We start from the raw sequence: 23,062 nt of genomic DNA on the forward strand, positions 1-23,062 counted from the left end.
ATAAGAGAGAAAGGGAAGTGGAGACAGTAAAGTTGAAAGTGGTTGGAGAATGACAGATGCTGCATGTGCACATGGGATGAGTCATTGAGTAGCAGGAATGATTCTAAAGGACAGAGGGAGAGTCATGCAGTGTTTCTGTAAGTGGACATACATATGTGTGAGGAGTTGGGGGACATGGCTGACATATGGAAAGACTTTTGGGTGTTGGCACCAACTTTTTGTGCCTCATGCTAAAGGAGAAGATGGGGAGTTTGAGAAAAAGGCTCATTGTCGATGTGATGGTGCTGCTGGTGGATGGCTCATTGGAATGACATCCAAAGGAGGGTTAGGGCTTCTAGTGCACACAACCAGCTGCTAAAACATGGTGCATGTCCTTTAACGCACATGGGAATCACCTAGAGAGCTTTACAAACTATTCGTGCCTGGGTCCCACCCTCGGAGAGTCTGATGGTTTTGCGGTATGGATTGAGCATCAGAATTTTTTTTTTTTTTTTTTTTTTTTTTTTTTTTTTAAAGATGACCGGTAAGGGGATCTTAACCCTTGACTTGGTGTCGTGAGCACCACGCTCAGCCAGTGAGCGAACCGGCCATCTGTATATGGGATCCGAACCCGGGGCCTTGGTGTTATCAGCACCGCACTCTCCCGAGTGAGCCACGGGCCGGCCCGAGCATCAGAATTTTTAAAAGTCTCTTGGTGATTCGGATAAGCAGTCAAAGGTGAGAACTGCACTGAAGATGTCCTCAAGATGCTTGTGGAGATAATGAAGGCAGGCTACTTGCCCCAACACACCTTAATAAGGTAGATCAGTGATTTGGGGGGAATGTTTAAAAATACAGATCTTCAGACTTTGTCCCCAGAGGTTCTCATGTAATTGGGGCCCCCGGTGTGGTAGTGTTTAAAAGCCCTCCAGTTGATTTTAATTTGTAGCCAAGCCTGAAAACTATGCAGTAGACAGCTTACCCTGTTGTGAAAAAGATGCCTTGTAGAGTGTATATTTAGCATGGAGATGACTTGTCAGCTTTGTTTTAAATCTTTAAAGGACTGGTCACATTCTGATTCAGCAAAAGTGCATCTAGGACTGGCTTATATACACATGACCTTAAGAAAAGCTTTTCTAACCTCAGCCTGTTTGAGGAACTTCTAAGGAGTGTCTTAACAAGCTTGGGAGCTAGACAGACTTGGTTCCACATTCTAGCATTGTGACTAGTGAGGGAACTTGTGCAAGTAAGTCATTTAACCTCCTTGGAGTCATTTCCCTAAAATGCCTGTCTCAATTTTCTCATAAGGGTCAAATGTAAGCACCAGGCACAGAGTAAGAACTTGCTCTGTGGGGTAGCTACTGTTATTTCCTACACTTCTAATTGAACTTTTGTCAGTTGGGGTTAATATATCATCATATATTTTATCTTCCTTTTGTCTAGTAGGAGAATTATTTTTCTCACCTTCAAATGATTCCATATTTAATTCATTGCTTTAAATGATTTTTTAAAAGCAATATCAAAAGATCCTTACAGTATTTTCAGATAAGAGAATGCCATCTGAAATGTCCCAGTCACTTTATGTGTAAGAACAGGTGAAGAAGGTGAAACTGTGGTTAAACAACCAGTTGTCGATAGCTACTTATTGATCACAGAATACTTAGCTAAATTTCAATTACCTTTCTTTGCTTTAGGCTCTTAAGAATATTTTCAGGTAAAACCTTGTATTGGTTTTCTACTTTCTGTAATTTTAAGATGGTCTTTTTAGAAGAGGCCAGAGAACCGATTGTAAGTGTCTTAGTATAGGCCCTAGCCTGGCTGTGGGATGGGGCCAGTTCCCATTCAAAACCATTTGTGTATGCTTTGCTCTGAGCAGAAGTAGAACTTTTGACTCCTGACTTATCAGTCTTCAGATTCCTCCAGGTTCAGAAGAGGCTAGTTCTAGTGAACATCGTTTTAACCTAGAGTTTTGTTTTTGAAGCTGTTTTTGCAGTCAGGGTTTGCTCCCTAAATGAGTTTTGGGTCTAGAAAAATTCTGTGGTGCTGAACTTTCTGTGGCCCGGAGAACTCTATATGCAGTCTGTTCAACTGGAAGTTTAGCTCAGAGTTTATATGATCTGCTGCGAGCATGTTTGCATGCTGATAGTGAGAGGCAGGCAGGAAGAAGTGCCAGGCAGGAGCCCTCAGAGGTGGCAGTGAATAAGGGCTGGGTGAAGGCACAGAGATGTGGGGTGTGAGGCACAATTTTATCAGCCCCAATATTTACTTTTATTCATTTATTCAGCCAGTGGTTCTTGAAAGTCTGTAATATATCATGCACTGTGCTGGGCTCTGGGGATGCCATCACATTGAGCAGTTTTCTTTCCAAGACACTCAAGAAATTCCAAAGGTCTCAAAGAGGTTCTTTCTTTTTGTGAACATAGTGTACCCTGGAGCAGTAGTTAAATCAGCTAAGCCTGTATTGCTCCATGGAGAGCTGAACATTTAAATAACTGTATTTAAATATGAGCAAACTAAGTTTTAATATGAGCAAACTTAAGTTTAAATATGAGCAAACTGTTGGCCTCAGTTTCTTTATCTTTAAAATGGGTTAACAATAGTACCAAACCCGAGGCTGCCACAGATTATAGCTCAGTTAGTATCAGCTGATATTACTAGGCCCATCTCTGCCTTCACAGTCCTGGCTCAATCCTTTCCTTGAAGGCCAGGTACTAAAATATGGTCAAGAAGCAATGTGCAAGATAGGAGGGTAGCTAGGTGGGATATCCTGAGAGAGAGAGGTCTCTAAGCAGATTTCCTTCTTGTCTAACCCACTGGGAAACCAGGGTGGGAGCATTAAATAGGTGAGATTGTTCAAGGAGGAAAATCGATTTGTATCCCGTGGGTGCTAACCTGTGTGCAGTATGTTTTCCTTGTTATACTTGATCTCATGGTATTGGAGCCAGCTCTTGTGGGTCAGAAAGAAGCTAGGTTTGTGTTTATTCTGTAAACTTGACCTTTTGGGGAGGCGGTTCTGTGAGAAGGGAAGTAGCCTTGCGGTTGAAGAGTGGACTTTGGAGTTGAGATCCAGTCCGACTCCTGGCCCTACCACTTCCTGACCATGTGTTGAATAGTGACAAGCTGCTTAGATGCTCTGAGCCTCGGCTCCCTTAAATGGAGACAGATGTTTCTCAACTTACGATGGGGTTACATCCCAATAAACACATCGTAAATTAAAAATGCACTTAATACCTAACCTATTGAACATCACAACTTAGTGAACCTACCTTAAATGTGCTCAGACACGTTAGCTTACCGTTGGGCAAAATCATCTACCACAGAGCCTATTTTATGATCAAGTGCTGAATGTCTCATGTAATTTATTGAATACTGTACTGAAAGTGAAAAACAGAATGGTTGTGTAAGAACTCAAGATACGGTTTCTACTGAATGCATGGCACTTTCACACTGTCATAATGTTGAACAATCCTAAGTCGAACCATTGTAAATTAGGTGCCGTCTGCAGTAGTAACTGCATAAGAACCAATAGGGATTGTTTAATCAAATGAAATAATAGATATAAAGCCCTTAACATATAATTTGTTCTATTATAACTAGTGTTTGCCCTTCTTTCTAAAAATTAAAATCTTAAAAAAAAAAAATTTTTTTTTTAAAGATGACTGGTAAGGGGATCTTAACCCTTGACTTGGTGTTATCAGCACCACGCTCTCCCAAGTGAGCCACGGGCTGGCCCTTAAAAATTAAAATCTTTATGCTGGATTTCTATAGAGAGTTTTCTGAGTTAGGCTTCTGTGGGATTTCTGATCTGAGTACAGTTAATCCCATGAACCTCTCTTCTGTTCCTTCACTTTACTACCAAAGCAAAACAAAAACATCAAAAATAATGCTTTTCAAGTTAACATTCAATAGAAATTTCAGTATGGCAAAGGGATTTGGGATTCATGAAGTTGAATTAGAATTTGATGACCTGTGTTTATTTTATACATGAACTGTTTAGAATTGTTTCTTGTATCTAGTAGAGACCCTGTATCAAAACCAATTAATGGTAAATTTCTTTCAACAAATGAAAAATATGAAGCCATGAGAAAAGATTATACAGAGCTCCACAGAGCTTGCGTAGTAAGACTTCATTTTTACAGGAAAAAAGTACATAAGTCTTATGCATAGTCTGTGCGAATATGCATTTCTTTTTTTGTTGTTTGTTTTGTTTGTGTTTTTTGGCATCTGTCTGGTAAGGGAATCCAAACTCTTGACCTTGATGATATCAGCACCACCCTCTAACCAAGTGAGCTAACCAGCCAGCAGGCAAATATGCACTTCGAAAGCAGTTGTCTTCTAATATTTTGCCCTCATTTGCCTGGGGCTTAGGCGGGTTTAGAGGGAGTGCAGCAGAGCAGAAAGTGCCTGGGCTTGAAGGGAAGCTAGATCTGGGTTCTCGCTGTGACATGCCTCCGCATCCTGCACGCTTCAAGTCTCCTCGTTTGTGTGGGGGGAGTGCTATCACTGACAGTTGTCAGAGTAAACTCATAATTGAGATAGTAAATGAAAAGCACCTAGTACAGTACAAGGCAGGTACTAAAAAATAATTATTATCCTGGGTCTAAAAAGTGGAAAGAGAGTGGTAATTTCTCTCTGTTGAAAACGGGACATGAGGAGCTCCCATTTTACCTTTTCTCTACTTCCGGCCTGGGACATCCGTTCTCCAGCTCAATGCCACCTGCTCAGGGGCCTGAAGTCTCGTGGGATTTCCAGTGCCTGGGAGGAAGGTGCAAGCAATTTAGCCTGCCAGGTAGATTACATGTGGTATACTTTCTGTTCTGGAGATTGTAAAGAAGCCTGCTGGTTTACTCATGCTGTAAGAGGACTTTCTGGCAGTTTTTCTTGACTGGACTAAGGTGCCAGCAGCCCCAGTGATTGAGATCGCACCTGAACCAGGGTCCCATGGGCTCTGGCCTTGCTGCTATCAGAGTGGTCCCAGTGGGAGGGTACTGCTAGTGTCTGATGGGGATATTCCTGAGCATGCAGGGAATTTGTAAGTCAAATTTGAAACATGCACCCAATTCATTGGGGGTTAACTCGGGCAACAAAAGTTTTCCAGTATTAGCATTAAGCACTGGAGAGGAACTTAAAACAGAAACTCAGTACTAAGGATGGTCCATGGTACAGTGAGTTTTTTATTTTTTGTTTTTTATTTTTATTTATTTTTTAAATTTTATTTTGTCGATATACATTGTGGTTGATTATTGCTCCCCATCACCAAACCTCCCTCCCTCCTCCCTCCCCCCCTCTCCCCCAACAATGTCCTTTCTGTTTGTTTGTCGTATCAATTTCAAGTAATTGTGGTTGTTATATCTTCTTCCCCCCCGCCTGGTTTTTTTTTTTTTTTTTTTTTTTTGAGTTTTGATAATTTGAGGAAGTATTTTGTAAGCTTAAATGTCCAGTAACGTGTAGAATCAGAATATAGGAAACATTTTCATGTAAAAAATGGAAACAGAACTAGAAGTGTCAGAAACTGGCTTATTAAATAATAGTATTGAAAAGTAATTTGAAATCTTGTGTGTGTTTTATGTTAGATTATCTGAAAGGTGGACTTAAATATGTTTTGTCCAGTTTTTGCATCCTTTTAGCTACCTTGGATCTATGCAAGGAGCACCTCATTGTGTAATGGAGTATTGTAGAACTGTGAAATTTCCTCCTGAGTTACTTTTGGACCATTTTGGTTTTGAGTCTTTGTAAACAGCTCTGTAGTTTTTCTTCAAGTTATATACAGACTATTCTTAAATGAATAAGGTAGGCACTAGGTTTTTGATTTGGCCACAGTACTGTCATTTTGATAATGTATATTTATTTTACAATTTTTTAGGCTTGGAGTGTTCTTTAAAAAGCAATATTTGCTTTATGAAACATATATTCATTTTCATTGACCATTTACAACATCAGTTTATAAAAGTAAGGAATATTCGTCTTTGGAAGCACCCTAACATATTTTGGACTGATCAATTGCTTAATTAATATATTTGTTAACATTGTAAGATAGTTGATTTTAAGGAATAATTTCATAAAAGATAGAAAAGGATTATTAAAGATCAGTGCCATTTAACCGCCTGTGCTCTTAGTCCCAACACGCAATGGAAGCAAAGCATTTATCTATTATAAAGTAGCATAATTAACCAACGTAACTCAGTCAGTCAAGTATTTGAGTTCCTGCTGGGTGCCAGCTACAGGCAGTTGACACCATAAGGCATAAATCTAGCTCTGAAGGAGTTTGCAGTTTAGCTCTGTACAGAATGATACCATACCCATGAAGCAATAATGAATGTTTTGTGGTAATAAATTGTCTTGAATGGAGATTTTGAGACTGAGATCAGTGAGAAGTGGAGTACCTGGAAGACTTCCTGCAAGAGATGGTGCTTAAGCTGTGTTTGGAAGGCTAGGAAGGATTTAGATAGTGGATAGAAAGGACAGGGCTTTTTGAACGAACCCACGTCCAGTAAACGTAGAAGATGTAAATGAACATTATAACACAGGGGATGGGAAGAGAGCAGTGTCCTGTGTGCAGGAGGTCAGTGGTGGGTGGAGAATGGAAATATTTGATACACGGGACAGAGCCACATTGCAGAGGACTGCCTTTGTTCTGTGTGCTCCTGGAGGGTGGGCAGTGACCAGTGTTCAAGGTGTCAGAATCCATTCCACTTTTAATGAGGGGTGGGGAGAGGAGGGTACTTTTTAGAAGGTAGAATGTATTAGTTGCTTTGGGGGAGGGGTAGAGAGGAGAGAATGTCCCATCACTGGCCCTAGTTGAGCAGTATCAGTAGGACCACCAAGCATATTTCTGAGAGCTATGCATCAGGTGAGCGTGGGACCAGAAACTCTGAAATGAGGTGGCTTTGTGCAGAAATAAACAGGGCTATTTAGAGTGTTTCTGAACAGCAAGGTGACATGAAAATGAGGAAATCACGATTAAACTTACCTTGGTGTACAGAATGTTTCCAAAGCAGGTTGCTTGGAAGCAGCTATGGGATTGGTGCTGTGGCCCAGGGTGAAGGTCTAAGCTGGGACAGTGGCATAGGATGGACATGACAGATTCTGAAGAGAATGTCAGTGGGCTTTTGAAACTGTCTGGAATTGATAGCTGAAAAAAGATAAATGAAAAATAAAATTTAGTGTCCTCTATCTCACCTCTCCTTACCTCTCCACTCAGCACTTCCTGTCCTACACTCCTGAGCTGCCCACCCCCGACTCAACCTCTGTGGCCGGAGGACTGGGGTGCTCACGCTCTGTGTCTCATGATCATCTGCCTACAGGAAGTCCGTCCCAGCCCTCACCCAAAGTTGGTTAACTTGTGTTTTCCCTTTCCAAACCAGTTCTAGTTTCAACTTCCTCCTAGTAGCCAATGGTGAAATTTTCCCTTTTGCCCCAGAGACAACTTCTTACTCCGTTGACCATGTCTTCAGGCCTCCAAGCCAATGAGTGATGATTCCCCACTGGACCCCTCTCTTGGTGGCCCTGCTCCAAGGGACAGGGACCCTCAGGCCATGCCCTGAGAGGTGGTTACTACACATGGCTGGATGCCCCCTCTGTTCACATGATGCTTGAAAGTCAACCTGATTTTGACTTTTCCTGGATAGCAAAGGCGTGAAGAGGGAGGTCAACCCACATGACAGAGTGATGGCTGACCCGGAAGGATCCATCAGTGAAGCCACATCTGTCTTGAGTGACAGAATTCCTAGATAATGAGAGAACATCCTCCTTGACACCAGGCTGGGAAAATGGGGTGGGGAGGTTGGCGCCACTTCCTTTTTCATTTACAGCACTCAATAAGTAAGTTTTTTCCTCCCTTCCAAGTGCCTGGTTGGTTCAGTTCAGTTGAGGCCCACAGTGTGGTTCTGAGGATCCAGCAGCCATCCTAGAGGGCAGGAGAACATGGTGGAGAAGGGGCCAGTGGGAGAGGAAAGTCAGATTGCAGGGGATTAAGGAAGTTGGAGAGAGAGGAGCCTACCAGATGCTTTGACTGTGAAGGGAGGGAGAGAACTCATAGCAGCAAGAAGGGAAAGCAGGGTCAGATCAAGACTTTTTCTGAATCAGACCAAAGACAGTGAGTACTTCAAGGTCAGGGGAAAGAGGCAGTGGTGAGAGTCTGTGGGTTTTGAAGGGAGAGGGAGTGTAAGTGGGAAGGAAGCTTCCCGGAAGGTGAACTGCTGTTCTTGGAGTTGCTTTTCCTGTCAGGGTTACAGATTTGTGCTGATTCAGCTGTACAAAGTGTGGGATTAAGGGATGAGTTTATAGCAGCATTTTCCAATGGCAATATAATGCCAGCCGCAAATGTGAGATACATAGGGATTTTAAATTTTCCAGGAGCCAAAAGGTAAAAGGAAATAGGTGAAATGAATTGTAATAAAAATTTTATTTAACTCAGCAAATCCAAAATGATATTTTAACATGTAATCCATATAAACACCATTAATGAGATAATTTATATTACTTTTGTAGAAATTCTTTGAAATTTGGTGGTTTTTACGTTTAACACAACATCTGCATTTGAACTAGCCATGTTTCACATGCTCAATAGCAATACGTGGTGAGTGCTACTACATTGGAAAAGGCAGATTTAGAGAATAGGAGGATGCAGTTTCCAGCAAAACATGTAGTGAGCCAGGAATAAAGGTATCCAGTTTCTGGAGCTGAAATCCCAAGCGTTAGCTTCTTTAGTTCCTGTTGAGAATGTAATCTCACTATCATTTGTCTGCCTGTCCGCGTGAGCTCTCTCCAGGCTCTTGGTTTCAGCTTAGGTGAGGTATATTGTGCTTGGGGTTGCCATGTCCTTAAGTAAATGGAGCTGTGGAACTAGGAAGCAGTATGGAAGGGGGCTCGAGTCAATGTCTTGAGGCTCAATTCCCATCTCTACCACTTACTAGCTGTCACACATGGAACAAATTACTTTACCTCTCTGTGCCTCAGTTTCCTTATCTCTAAAATGGGGATAGTCGTAATAAATTGTAATTAGATGAAATTCTACACCTGTGTTATAGGGTCATTGCAAAAATTAAATGTGGAGGGCTAAGAATAGTACCTGACCCACAGTTAAGGCTTAACAAATAAGTTAAATTTTAAAAGAAAATATTTAGACTACTTTATTTGAATCAATGTTAATCATCATTGTAGGTTGTAAAAAAGCACTTTTTTTAGTGACTAAAACTTTATGAAACGTCGAAGTCAGATTTTAAACAAAAAACTACCTCCTTCAGTCTTGCGTTTTCTTTGGAAAAATACCACAACATAGATAAAATTTTGTGTTTACTAAATTAAAATATATGCAGCAACAATCAATATATTATTCTTAGGAGGCTCATTAGAGATATACTCTTTAAAATCTTTCACAAATGGAATAGCGAACTTGATCCTGAGGCTCTGATGTTTCGGAGAAGCGTGCTACTGACGTAAGGCAGCTTTGTTCTAATTGCTTCCCAGGTTGGAAAAACTTTTTCATTAAGAATATCCGAGGGGGGTGCTCGCGCGTCGTGGTAGTAGCAGGCCCGGCCGTGACATGCAGAACGACGCCGGCGAGTTCGTGGACCTGTACGTTCCGCGGAAATGCTCCGCCAGCAACCGCATCATCGGTGCCAAGGACCACGCGTCCATCCAGATGAACGTGGCCGAGGTTGACAAGGTCACCGGCAGATTTAACGGCCAGTTTAAAACGTACGCCATCTGCGGGGCTATTCGCAGGATGGGTGAGTCAGATGACTCCATTCTGCGATTGGCGAAGGCTGATGGCATCGTTTCAAAGAACTTCTGAGTGGAGAGTCATAGATGTGGAATGTTTGTCATAAATAAAGAGTGAAACCCTAAAAAAAAAAAAAAAAAAAAAGAATATCCGAGGGGGCCGAGCCCGTGGCGCACTCGGGAGAGTGCGGCGCTGGGAGTGCGGTGACGCTCCTGCTGTGGGTTCGGATCCTATATAAGACTGGCCGCCTGCGCTCACTGGCTGAGCGTGGTGCGGGCGACACCACGCCAAGGGTTGCGGTCACAAACACACACACACACACACACACACACACACACACACACACACACACACACACACACACACACACACACACACACACACACACACACACACACACACACACACACACACACACACACACACACGAATATCCGAATGCAGAGGCTGTTAGAATGGAGCTGGGGACCACACACACACACACACACACACACACACACACACACACACACACACACACACACACACACACACACACACACACACACACACACACACACACACGAATATCCGAATGCAGAGGCTGTTAGAATGGAGCTGGGGACCAGCCTGTGGCTTACTTGGGAGAGTGTGGTGCTGATAACACCAAGGCCATGGGTTTGGAGCTCATATAGGGATGGCTAGTTGGCTCACTTGGGAGAGCGTGGTGCTGACAACACCAAGCCAAGGGTTAAGATCCCCTTACCGGTCATCTTTTAGGGTAAAAAAAAAAAATGGAGCTGGGAGTGGGGGAGAGCGGCCAAGGGAAGTAGAAGCCTTGTAAGAGCTACTGTCCATATGCCCTTTATCTGTGCATCAATGCCCTGTTTTTGCAGTGAGCTTTTACAGTAACCAGGTAGCTGGGTCACATCACAGAGTCAGGATGCATGAACCTGCCTGCCTGCTTGTGTCCAGCTCAACCGTTCTGTCTGAGCCCAGACTTGATTTTTACCTATAAAAGTGGAAAATAGACCTGATAAAAATGTTTAGTCTGCAAGGCCTCATTTTATTTATCATATCAGAAAAGAACAATGTTTTGTTGTGTTGCGGTCAAAATAGAAGCCGACCTTCCTTGTTCACAAAAGCTCAAATCCTAGAGATAAGGGGGGCAGAATAATAGAGTACAATGGAAAGAGTAGAGTGTAATTATTTGTAGCTTGTCAAGTGAAGCCCTTTCAAGCCCCAAGTGATTCAAATCTGGGAACTCTGCACAATTCCGTAAACTAACCACAACCAGCATCTGAGAAATCTCCCCTGGCCTGCAGACAGCACTGAAATTGCATCAGTTTGTCATGCACCGAGCATGCCAGCCTCACACAATACCATTTGGTTGCAAATGGGACTGCCCCCAAAGCCCTGAAACACATTCTGTGGTATCTGACTCTTGGCCTGCGATTTGTCATGTCCCTGCTGCTATCAGTGTACAGTAATTTTAATAGATTCTGATGGTTTCCTTGTAGAAACACAGGATGCATCTGCTTTGGATACAGGATATGGGAAAGACTCTTCTGGTTGAAGAAAAGAGGAGTGTGTGCCGAAAAATTGGAGATTCATTTTATTTCATTAAAAATTGATTTTAGGCTACAGAGTTGTATTTTCAGATTAAAAAAAAAATTATTGCACAGTTTAATATCTATAAAATATATTGTTTGTTTTTATCTTTAAAATAGTTGCCTTTTTAGAAATGTATTTCTGGCAGACTCAACTTTTAGAAGTCACAGCCGTAAGTATGGAGTTAGTCTAACGTAATGGCTTATTTCGGCTCCTTGCTACTCAAAATGTAGTCCCTGGTTTAGCAGCGTAGTGGGAGTGTATTAGAAATGCCGACTCCCAGGCCCCACCCCAGACCTACAGAATCAGAGTCTGTGTTTTCACCAGATACCTAGGGCATTCACGTGCACTTTTGATGTTTGGAAAGCTTGGACTTGGGCTTAGAGCACACGTTTTATAGTCATATCTGTGTTGAAATTCTTTCTTAGTATGTTTGACTTTGGGCAGTTTGGTCAGTTGTGCAAAGCTTCAGACTCCTCATCTACAGAGTGGGGATTATAATAAGCACATCGTATGGTTACTTTGAGGATTAAATAAAATTATATATACAAAGACAGATGTTATCGCTGTACCTCTGTGTTATACAGTGCCTGACATCAAGAAAGCATACAATAACTTCAAGATGTCATATAGTGGTGATTCAGTGGACTTTGCCTTAAGAGCATTAAAATTTGTCTAATTGTGAAATAACCCGAAAATAATTTTTATAATACAGAATTGTAAATTTTATAGATGAACTTTAACCACCTGAGGCTGAATTGAGTGTTAGGATCCTTCTCCTCTCTCCCACATAATCACGTCTTGTTAACCTTTGTCCTACAGCGTTGTTCTGTCATGATGTAGAGTATATGGCAGAGCTGCAGATAATGCTGGCTACCTGGAGAGGTGTAAAATGCACCTGCTGACTATTGGAGATTGGACCTGCTACCACCTCAGCATGGGCCAGGTTTAGAGCCCTGCATGGACAAAACTTCTGCCCTTGTCTCTGTGCCCTGTGTTTTGGACCCACTGTGGACATTGGGGTTTCCCCCTCTGGGTCCCTGAAAGCTCCTGATTGTCACAGGCAGGCATGCAGGCACTTCTTCCTAGTATGGACGTGTGGGAAAAAATACAGAGACAAAAATGAAGGCTAGGCATAAAATAACTCATTTTTTTTCTTGGAAAACACTATTTTTCATTCCTTTATTCTTTATCACAAGTAATCTCTCAATCTGTCTGTGTATAAATTTAAAAGTTTTTAGCTCACTGGCTTTTAAAATTATAAATATTAATGTGAAATTTAATTAGGTCACCCAAATAAATACCATTTATTTTTATATCTGGACCAGTCACAGAAATGGGAGTGGGAGAGTACAGAGGGAGAAATGGTGCTTCTCTTGCTCTCTTTTTTTTTCTTTGGCAGCTGGCCAGTATGGGGATCCGAACCCTTGACCTTGGTGTTATAACACCATGCTCTAACCAACTGAGCTAACTGGCCAGCTCTATAAAGGGAGAAACGGGAGTGGGCAGGGAATTGGGGAGAACAGGGGAGAGAGTCAGAAAAGATGGGGTATAGGAATGGATGGATCAGATCAAGGGGAAAGGGAACAAAGAAACCAAAAATGGAATACAGAACACGGGAGTGTTGAGACCAAGGGGACGAATCAATGTGGCTACAGAGTTTTGTTCAATATCAGTTGACTAGCTCATCTGTGTTTCAAAAGGTGGGAGGTAACTCTTCTTCAGCACAGGTTCCTAATCTTGAAATTGCATGCAAAATCTTGCATGTATGTGTATGTATGTATGTTTCCACAGAGATCTTCAGGTTTTCAGTCCTGTGACCCCCAAGAAAGGTTGAGAATCAGTCCACATCACTACTCCAAGTGACGTTCCTGCCAATGCCAAAACTATTCTCTATGAGTTGTACTTCTGTGTATTTAAGTACTTCCTTCTTTGTTAATCACTGTTATTAATGTAACAGTATCTTTCTGAATTTGTTCATATATGATTATATTTAGTTAAATCTCTTGATGTGTCTTGAAATGAACAAGTGGCTTATCTTTCTAAAAGTACCATCATATTTCTTTTCAAATTTTAAACTTACTTGATTAATTGGTTGTGTTAGTGATGGTTAGCTTCTGCCATAACACTGTAAACTTCTATTAATGTCTATGCATTATGTTAAGGTGTTAATACCAACTACTAAGCTTTTAAAACTGTCAGAAGTGTGTTACTCAGAATTGTGATATCATTGATTCTTGCATTAGAACTTTACATGGGTGGATTGATAAATATTTTCTGGGATAATCTTATTGGTTCCATAGAGGAAACAATTTGGTGTCAGTGTTCATGAATCCTCTTTGATTTATTTAATGGAATGCATAAATGTTCATTTTAACTTATGAATTTTGGATTTGGAAATCTCAGTTATGGAACACGTTTTCTAACTTTTCCTTGAGTTTCTGTAGGAATGAGTTGGTCTGATTTGAATTTTGGATCTTTTCTCTACTTATTGCTATATTGTATTACCCTTAGTTGTCTCTTTATCTGACAAAACATGTCAGATGATCAGTTTCTCTAAATAAAGTCTGTCCTCAATAATTATAGCCCCAACTTCAGTTGACTCACCTTGAACTTTAATAATAGAGAATAAGCAATAGAAACTGTAAAGTGTGTCAGGTGAGGATTAAGAGAAAGGTTCTGACAGAAGAGTGGGGTGTGGGTGGAATAACAGGTGTTAAGGAGAGAGGTGCTGTGTGATTGCTGAGAGTGGAGAGCACCTCTCCGTCAAGGAGTCTCTGTTCTTAGGGAAGGTGTGTAATTCCTCTGAATGGAGAGCTCAAGATTTACACACAGCTTCTCAGAAAGATGCATCCACTGCAGAAAGCAAAATACATTTGTACCAACACTTCTCCTTCTGACTATTGTAACACGTTGGCACATGTATTCTCAGAGACCCACTGGCCATTTCAGAGGCATGTTTTTGTGGAAAAGGACAAATTTGAAATGAGAGCGATATAAATAGTGTAGAAGTAAGCAGGCCAAACTTCTCAAACACAGGTAAAGGGCTGGCATTGACTGGGGGCTCCCTTACACCATGAGAATGGAAGGAAGAATGGAGGCTGGATTTGTAGGGGGTGGGCTGTGTCAGTAGCCAGTCCTGTGTTGGGGGGCTCCCCTTTTTTCTTCGATGTTGCTTCCTTCTGCTCACCTCCTTGCCTCTCTTCCTTAAGCTTATTCTTTGTGTTCCAGCTGGAGCTGGCACCTGTTGCTCCCAGCCTGGTCCGCGGTAAGTAGGGACACACTGTCCTATGCCCCAGACTCCTCCTGTTCCAGCATCTTCCCCCACTGGGTTTGGAATCCCCTGCAGCCCCTCCCACCTTCTGTGCATGCTCTGAAAACTGTGGCTTCCACCTTCACTCTCTAGTGATGCTTTATTATCCATGACAGCTTTTGGTGTACTGAGAGCACCCATTGTAATGTGGACATGAGTTTGTTGTTTAAAAATATATCTCTTATGCCATTTGTAAGAATTTGGGGCAGGAGAGAAAGCCTACAGCCAATACTCAGTCCACCAGCTTAACTCTCTACCAAGCCACCACGTCTCCTTTCCTTTACGCCCTAACTTTCATGGATTAGCAGGCAGTTAAGGAATCAGTGGGTTTTGGATAAGGACAGAAATTTGGAGGATTCTGGGTTTGGGAAGAATAAGAGCAAAGGTGCTGTAGTGGATTGAATTATGTCCCCCCAAAACTCACTGAAGCTTGAATTTTGTCCCCCAAGTTTTATGTGCTAGAAACTTAGCCCCCACTGTGACTGTTAAGAGGTTGGGAAATCCTATTATGGTAATTGAAAGGTGGAGCCTTGAAGAGGTAATTGGCTTGTAGGAACATGCAGTAGTGAATGGATTAAAAATGGTGGTCAGGGGCATGGTTCTGAGGGCTTTAAAAGGAGAGGAGAGTCTATCTTTCACTCTCCCTGCTCTTTCCGCTCTGCCATTTTGCAGTGTGATACCCTGCCATCACTGTCACCACCACCAAAGGAAGCCTTCACCAGATGTGTTCCCTGGACTTTGGACTTCCTAGCCTCTGAAACTGTAAGGAATGAATTTCATTTCCCTGTACATTACCCAGTTCCAGGTATTTTGTTGTAAACAACAGAAATGGACTAGTACGGGTGCTAAAATAGAACCATGACTTCCTAGCCTCTGAAACTGTAAGGAATGAATTTCATTTCCCTGTACATTACCCAGTTCCAGGTATTTTGTTATAAACAACAGAAATGGACTAGTACGGGTGCTAAAATAGAACCAAGTACAGTGTGTGCCAGAAGACAGGGAGGAGGTTCTGAACAACTGGTTGATCTCCGAAGTGTCAGGAGTATGGTGGCAGGTGGGGCAGAGTGTGAGGAGATGCCAGAGTTTCATGGTGATAGCTTAGACTTGACTTACAGTAGAAGACTAAAGATACCTGATTGGGTCTTGACAGAGGGGAAGCATTCATTTTTAGGAATTACTTTGCAAATACTCTACCTATGTAATATTTGCTTTATTGAAGAAAATAAATGTAAATTTTAATAAAGTCCATTTACTTTGATTACTAATTCATTTCTATCATCTTAATTTGTGTTTTCTGTTTTATGAGGCTTAATTCCTGCCTCTTTCTTTCATCTCCTGTCCTCTGTTAGATGGATAGTTTTCTCTATCTCTCCTTTCTATGTATCTCAATAGCCATTTTGGAAGCTATAAATTTTAGAATATTTCATAGTAAAATTTTAACATTTATTCTTTGCTGTGTATGTTTTTAATAACATTTGAAATTATTTATTATTTTTACCTTTTTCTGGAGTAAGGCAAGAACCTAGCACACCTCCCCTATCTCTGTCCTCCCTTATCCCATTTTCTTTTTTATGGGAGGAGTCTAGAATTTTTTGTTCAATTGTTTAAACAACAAAAAAAGTTATTTTAACAAATAATTTATCAATATCTGTACTCACTATTTTTTCCCATTTCCCATTGTTTCCCTCTGGGCTCACGTTTTATTTGCTGAAGCATAGTTTATTTAATTTAAGCAAGGATCGCTGAGTGATAAACATCAGTAAATAAAATTAATTAAATGAATAAATTAAATAAATAAGTCAGTCGTAATTTTGCCTGTACTTTTGGCTGATAGTGTAGCTCCATTCACAAGTCTGCATTGACAGTCATAATTTATCAGCACTTTGAGTGTTACTTCATCGTCCTCTGGCACCTGTTGTTGATAAGAAGTCTACGTCAGCCTAATTGTCATTTATCTGTAAGTAATCTGATTTTCTCTCTAATAGCTTTTAGGACTTTTTATCTTTGCTTTTCTGCATTTTCACTATGTCCAGGAGAGAATTTATTTTTATTTCTCCTTTTCATCACTCTGTGTGCTTTTTCAGGCAGAGGACTCATGTCTTTATTGAATTCTGGGAAATTATCAGCTCTTGAGACGCCTTTTAAATGTATGTAGAAGTTTCTCAATCTGTTCTTCATGCCCTTTTGTTACTGTTTTATATTATTTATGTCCTTATCTTTCTTGATGTATTCTGGGTAATTCTGCAAGATTTCTCTTCCACTTCACCAGTTTTCTCCTCAGTTTTGTCTAATTTGTTGTTAAACTGAACCACTGAGTTCTTGATTTCAGTGGCTATATTTTTTCATATACAAGATTTATATTTGGTTCCTTTTCATGTCTGCCTATGTGTGTTTCCTTTGACTTGCTTTTGGTTTATAATTTTTTATCCTTTCTAAGATTTTATTCTTAGGATGTTATTTCTTTCATTCTTTATCCCTTTGAGCAGATTAATTGTTCTTTAAAATTTTCAGGCTGTTCTATTATTTTTTCCTATTATTATTAGTTGACTGTTCTCATGTGGCTTAGAATTTTGGTCTGCAGGCTTGCTTTGAGTGTGAGTCTACCCTCCCTCCACCCCTTATGTCATCCTTGTCTAGTGGTTTGGTGGACTTCCAGCCCCTCTGTTCTGTCCCATCCTTCTAGTATCTAGTTCATGCCAGGCTCCTATCACTTAGAGAGAGAGAGATAGTATAGAACAGTTCTTAGGAGTGTGGGCTCTGGAACCTGACAGCCTGAGTTCAAATCCTGGTAATACTGATTACTTATGTGTTATCTGGGGCATATTATTTAACATTTTTGTGTTTCAGTTCCTCGTCTGTCAAACAAGGATAATGATTTGATGAGTTATTGCTCAGAAGTGTGTCTGGCTCATAGTAAGCATTCAATAAAATGTTTTAACATATTGAGAATATTATAGATCCACAATGAGCCAAGAGGATTTTTTGCCCAGAATCTGGTTTCTTGGCTGCATCAGCTACCTCCTGCTCTATCAGATAAGCAGCTTTAGTTAAGCCACAGTTCCAGGTTTCTGTAACAATCCCCAGTTTCAAGCAGTGGGTGATCCTGGATCCCCTAATTCTGTTCCTTCAAGTTGGACTTTTGATCCCCATTACATACCTCTGAAAATGAACTTTCAGCCCCCTCTTCCTGATAGAGGCACATGGTATCTGTTCTCCCCTAACTGGAGGTACTAATTTTGACCACTTAGTTAGGTTTTGTTGGTTTTTTCTGTTCTACATTTACTTTTTTTTTCTTTTGTAATTAATAAGTAGCATTTGGGGAGTGCTGTAGAGTGATTGAATTGTGTCCCCCAAATTTCATGTATTGAAGTTTAATCCCCACTGTAACTGTTGAGGGTGGGAAACCCTATGATAGTAATTGAAAAGTGGGGCCTTGAAGAGGCAATTGGATTGTAAGACCATGCCATAATGAATGGATTAAAAATGGTGGTCAGGAGTGTGGTTCTGAGGGCTTTAAAAGAAGAGGAGAGTCTGTCTTTCTCTCTCTGCTTTTACCATCTTGCAATGTGAGACCCCTGCGTCATTGTCGCCACCACCAGATAGACTTTGGGTTGCCCAGCCTCAGAAACTGTAAGCAATAAATTTCGTTTTTCTTTATAAATCACTCAGTTCCAGGTATTTTGTTATAAGCAACAGAAATGGAATAATAAGAGGGAGATACTCTGAGATTATATGTTCTGTTCTTCATCAGTGTTTCCTTCTTGATTCAGCAGTCATTGATGATTCTTGCCTGAATAAGTTCTTGTCTGATGTTGGCAAATGGTGACTTTCTAACTCCATCATCCCTTCTCTGTAAGGAAGTTTTCTCTTTAGAGGGGATTTTTAAAGCATGAACTTACGGTGCTGTCTCGACAATTAAGTCCCCAATATTATCCTTTCTACAACTGATTATTTTTAAGGAAGCAAACTGTAGTTGAGCAGTGCACTTAATTGTAATTCTTTTTGTACCTTTTCAGAAACATTAATTATTAATTAAAACTTTCATCCCTTCAAAGGCTTTCTACAAGGATTATAAGGTAGAAAGTAAAAGCTTCTTTTCTTCCCTGTCTCACCTCTCAGGGAGTAGTAATTTGTATATAGCCTTCCAGACAAGAGTGAAATTGTAATGTAATGGTTGTTCTGCAAATTGCTTTTTCACATTGAGGATTTACGTATCAAATATTTTTTACTTTATGAAACTTTACCTAATACTTTTTACCAAGGATTTTTTTCCCTGGTTGAGTGTTGACTTTAAAATACTTATTTCATTTATTCTGATATTAACATATTAAAAATAGGTACTTATTTTAAAAAATAAAATACAATCTATTTTTCTAAAGTATAAATTTTGTATTATTAACACAATTTTCAGTTGTCTCCTCTCACACTGCTATTGCAGCAATAGTGCATACTCTCAACGAAGGCCTCTCATTATTCTGGAGAAGAATTTCTGGATCTTCAAGTTTTATTAAAAATTAAATTGACTCTGGTCTGATTTATTTATGTATAGACTGATCTTTTTCAAACCCTTGTTGTTATGTTCAGCTGTATTATTCTTTGAGTAGACTTTTGGGGCTGGCCAAGAAAATTAATGTTTCTGTGAAGAAATGTGTTTTGATTGTTAGATATTGACTTACAAACAAACATAAAAGAAAAAAAGTGTGTGTGTAAGTTGGAGATCATCTAGTGACCAAAATAGTGCTTCTGTCACTGAAATAGGAATTATAAGTGAAAGAACATGGGAGTGTTGTAAGGTCAAAGGCTTACATCTGTAACATAGTGAGGATCTTCAAACAATTGGAGAGTTTTTGCAGCAGACTTATTTTTGTTTTTCCCACAAATGATTTAATTTTGAAAAAATTTAAACCTGTAGAAATATTGAAAGCATAATACAAGGAACACTTATAATCACTCAGATTCACCAGTTAACCTTTTGCCATGTTTGCTTTATATTCTTTTTCTCTCTTTCTATACACACACACCCTCACACACATATTCTGTTTATGTTTTTTAGATGAACTGTTTGAAAGTAAGGTGTGCTCCTACTTTCATGCCTAAATTACATTTCAACCCTTTGGCCTAACTAGAGTAATGATCATTGCCTGAATAAGCTATTACATTGGTAGTTGCAAAATTCTGATTTCGGCATTTCTTCTCCATTTATTAGATTGCATTATTCTGTAAAGAGGAGCTTCTGTCCTTTCCACTTCCCCCTTGAATATCTATAGACTAATGGCCTTTTTTTTTTTTAATGGAAAGATTTGTATTATCTTTTTTCTTTTTTAACGTATTTGCGGGGTGCAGTGTGTGGTTTCAATACATGATATACTACACAACGATTCACTTAGTGTAGATAGTGTAGTTTTGTACCTGTTAGTCCACCACTTAAAAAACTAAAAGTGGTTTCTATTATAGTCATCATTCTTTTTAATGCCCAAATTGTTCCACATTTGTCCCATGGGATCATCTTCAAGTTGACTCAGAAGTTGGTCCTTTTGACTTGACCCCATTTGTCTTTGATTACCGTTTCTTGCTTTCTGTCCAACAAGACATGCAGGTTCACCTTGCATGTTCCCAGTTTTAGATTTTCAAGGACCCATGCTTCTTTTTAGTGGGGAATGGTACATAGAAACCAAGATCTGAGTGATAGGTGTGTCATGGTTTATCATTGCTTCTAGATCCTTTCAGTAGATAGAACTCAGAAATACACTTATCTCTCATATACAAGGGTACTTGTTCGTGGAAAGGTTCGTATTATCTTTTAATTTCATTTTTCTACAAACTCTTTGAAGTACTCTTGTGTATGTATATACTATATATACATATATAATGTTCATAGTAATATATAGTTAATATAATATATGTAACTGTATGTAGTTATATATTTTAAAGTATGAACATATACACATATTTAAAATCGTGACATTTCATTTTATATTTCTTTTTTTCCTCGTACATAATAATTCCAGCATTTCAAGACCAAAACTGTTTTAACAGTAAACCTACTAAATAGAATTTAAGATTTTTATGCAGTTCTTTTTGTCTTAGAGTATATCCCACTAGGTGAGTGTAGCCAGAGTATTGTGTTCAGAAGTCACTTGAATTAATTATTTCCTCTGTATTGTTAGGTAATCAATTTAGTATACAGTTAGATTCTTTTTTAAAATTTTATATTCAATTTGTGGGTTTTCACCCCATTCTTTTATTTAAATTTATGAATATATAGAGCATTTATTTGGTTTAAAACTTTATTTGGTTTATGAATATATAGAACATTTATTTGGTTTAAAATATATAGGGCATTTGGTTTATATTAACAAGTATTTTTGGAAAAGTCTTGCTCCCCTTTCATTCTATGCCCATGTCTATAGATGACCATTTTTATTAGGTTCTATGTTTCTCTCTTTATTTTTTTTTAAAAGATGACCGCTAAGGGGATCTTAACCCTTGACTTGGTGTTGTCAGCACCACGCTCTCCCAGTGAGCAACCAGCCATCCCTATATAGGGATCTGAACCCGTGGCCTTGGTGTTATCAGCACCACACTCTCCCGAGTGAGCCACAGGCCGGCCCTATGTTTCTCTTTTGTACACACACGTGTGCACACATGCACACATACTTTATGCCTAATATGACATCTCATTATATCTGCATCCCTTATATTTCCTTTCATAAACAAATGATATCATACCATATATAATCTTTTTCCCTTATTTTTTTCAGTCAGTATATCCTAGAAAACACTCCATATGAGTTCATAAGAATCCTTCTCATTTTTGTGGCTACATGGTACTTGGTTGTGTGGCTGTACCTGGTTTATCCAACTAGTCTTCTTTGGATGGGCATTTGGGTTGTTTTCATTATTTTTCTCTTACAGATAATGTTCTCACAGCCAATTTTTTAATGAACATCTGCTATAGAAAAGGCATTGTCTTAGTACTGCTTGGTGATATAATGAAGAATGAGGCACATTTTCTGCCCCTGAAGTGCTTACAGTATAGTAGAGGGATGTTTGTAGAAGGATGTGGGCTAAGAAGAGAAGTGGCCCAGTACCTTGTGGTTAAGTATAATCTGGATATTCTCAGTAATTCTGAGTATCAACTGCACATTCTCATAAAAGCAGGATGAGGCAAATATATGGGAAGTAAACTATTATGCTGTAGTCTTGCTTCCAAGTAGAAATAAAAAGAAACCTTTTAAGTTAAAATAAATACTCTTCAGTAAATCAATGTTTAATAAATTTATTGAGCAACAAGTGCTAGGTTTTAGTAAATCACTTCCTTTTAGCTTAACAGCACTTTCTAAAGATAAAATACAGTAAGGGAAATTTTTCTCCTACTGGTATTATTTAGCAGAAATAGTAAGTCTATTTTTTATTTTATCTGTTTTCTTTTTTAAACTTCATCTCTAACTTTCATTCCTACCCAGTAAAACCAAACATGGATGCACAGCCCATTCATGGTTTTGGGTGATTCATTGCCTTCATTTTCAGGTGATTTATTTGATTTTGAAATACTGTTTTTAGGGCTACATGTTTAACACATAATACATCAAAACTCCCTTTTAGTTCCATGCATTTATTGCATAGTACTACAGAATATTTCATAGAGATATAGAAGCCCATTCTGAACATACTGACCTTACTACATTCATTGAGAATTATGTGCATTGTGTAATCCATAAATGATAATTACCGTTTTGGTTTTTGGTTTGTAGTTACACCTGGACTGTACATATTTGCTCAGGGAACTTAGACATTAGCACATGGACTCCTTATTTACAGTTCTCTAGGTTACCCTGAACAGCATTTGGCCTGTCCCTTCCTAGGTTCTCCTGTCTCACTATGTAGATTGGTTCTCCCCTTGCAGCTCTGTTCCCACCAAGACTTTCATTCTGTGATGGTAAACCCCAAAACCCTGTAGATATTAATTTCCAGAGAAAGTTTCAAGTAAGTATTCCCTGTCTCTGGACAGTCTAGTAAATCTTGTTAACTTGTTTCAAGAATAGTTTACATTTTATTGTAATTAGGCAAAAAAAAAAAAACTGAAAAGCTTAGAAATTATACAATTTTTAATAATTGTGTGCGAAATGGTGATCTTTTGTTTCATTATCTATCAATGTTTCTTCCCCCAATTGCTTTCTCATAATTCTTTTCATGTTAGTATCTTGCCTTTATGGTACTTAATTATTAATGGTTCATGTAATTGTGAATGACCTTAGCATGCTACCTGGAGGTACATACTATTTCAAAATGATGTAAATCTTATTTATTGGTTTTGAGCTTTGAGCTTTTAAATTCATTTTATGGACAATAAGTGAAAACGTGGTGGTCAAAACAATATAAACTCTAGGAATTTTTGACAGTATAAAAGTAGAGGGGCAGCTGATGGAGACGGAGCAAGGCAAGAAAAGGGA

At 39.4% G+C, this 23,062-nt stretch overlaps 2 protein-coding genes across 4 annotated transcripts in view; both read left to right on the forward strand.

Moving 5' to 3' along the window:
• SNX24 (sorting nexin 24) overlaps positions 1 to 23,062 on the forward strand; it is a 153,751-nt gene that overhangs the window by 20,804 nt on the left and 109,885 nt on the right. The gene's annotated exons all lie outside the window — the stretch shown is intronic.
• LOC134370978 (small ribosomal subunit protein eS21) lies at positions 9,491 to 9,834 on the forward strand. Its single transcript, XM_063087932.1, has one exon. The coding sequence runs from the start codon at positions 9,524 to 9,526 to the stop codon at positions 9,773 to 9,775; it is 252 nt and encodes an 83-aa protein (XP_062944002.1). The 5' UTR covers positions 9,491 to 9,523; the 3' UTR covers positions 9,776 to 9,834.

Source organism: Cynocephalus volans, chromosome 2, assembly GCF_027409185.1.
Source record: "Cynocephalus volans isolate mCynVol1 chromosome 2, mCynVol1.pri, whole genome shotgun sequence".
NCBI classification, from domain to species: domain Eukaryota; kingdom Metazoa; phylum Chordata; class Mammalia; order Dermoptera; family Cynocephalidae; genus Cynocephalus; species Cynocephalus volans.

Excerpts from the sequence above, each read along its gene's own strand:
- LOC134370978 (XM_063087932.1), top strand. The coding sequence starts at position 9,524 with ATGCAGAACGACGCCGGCGAGTTCGTGGACCTGTACGTTCCGCGGAAA.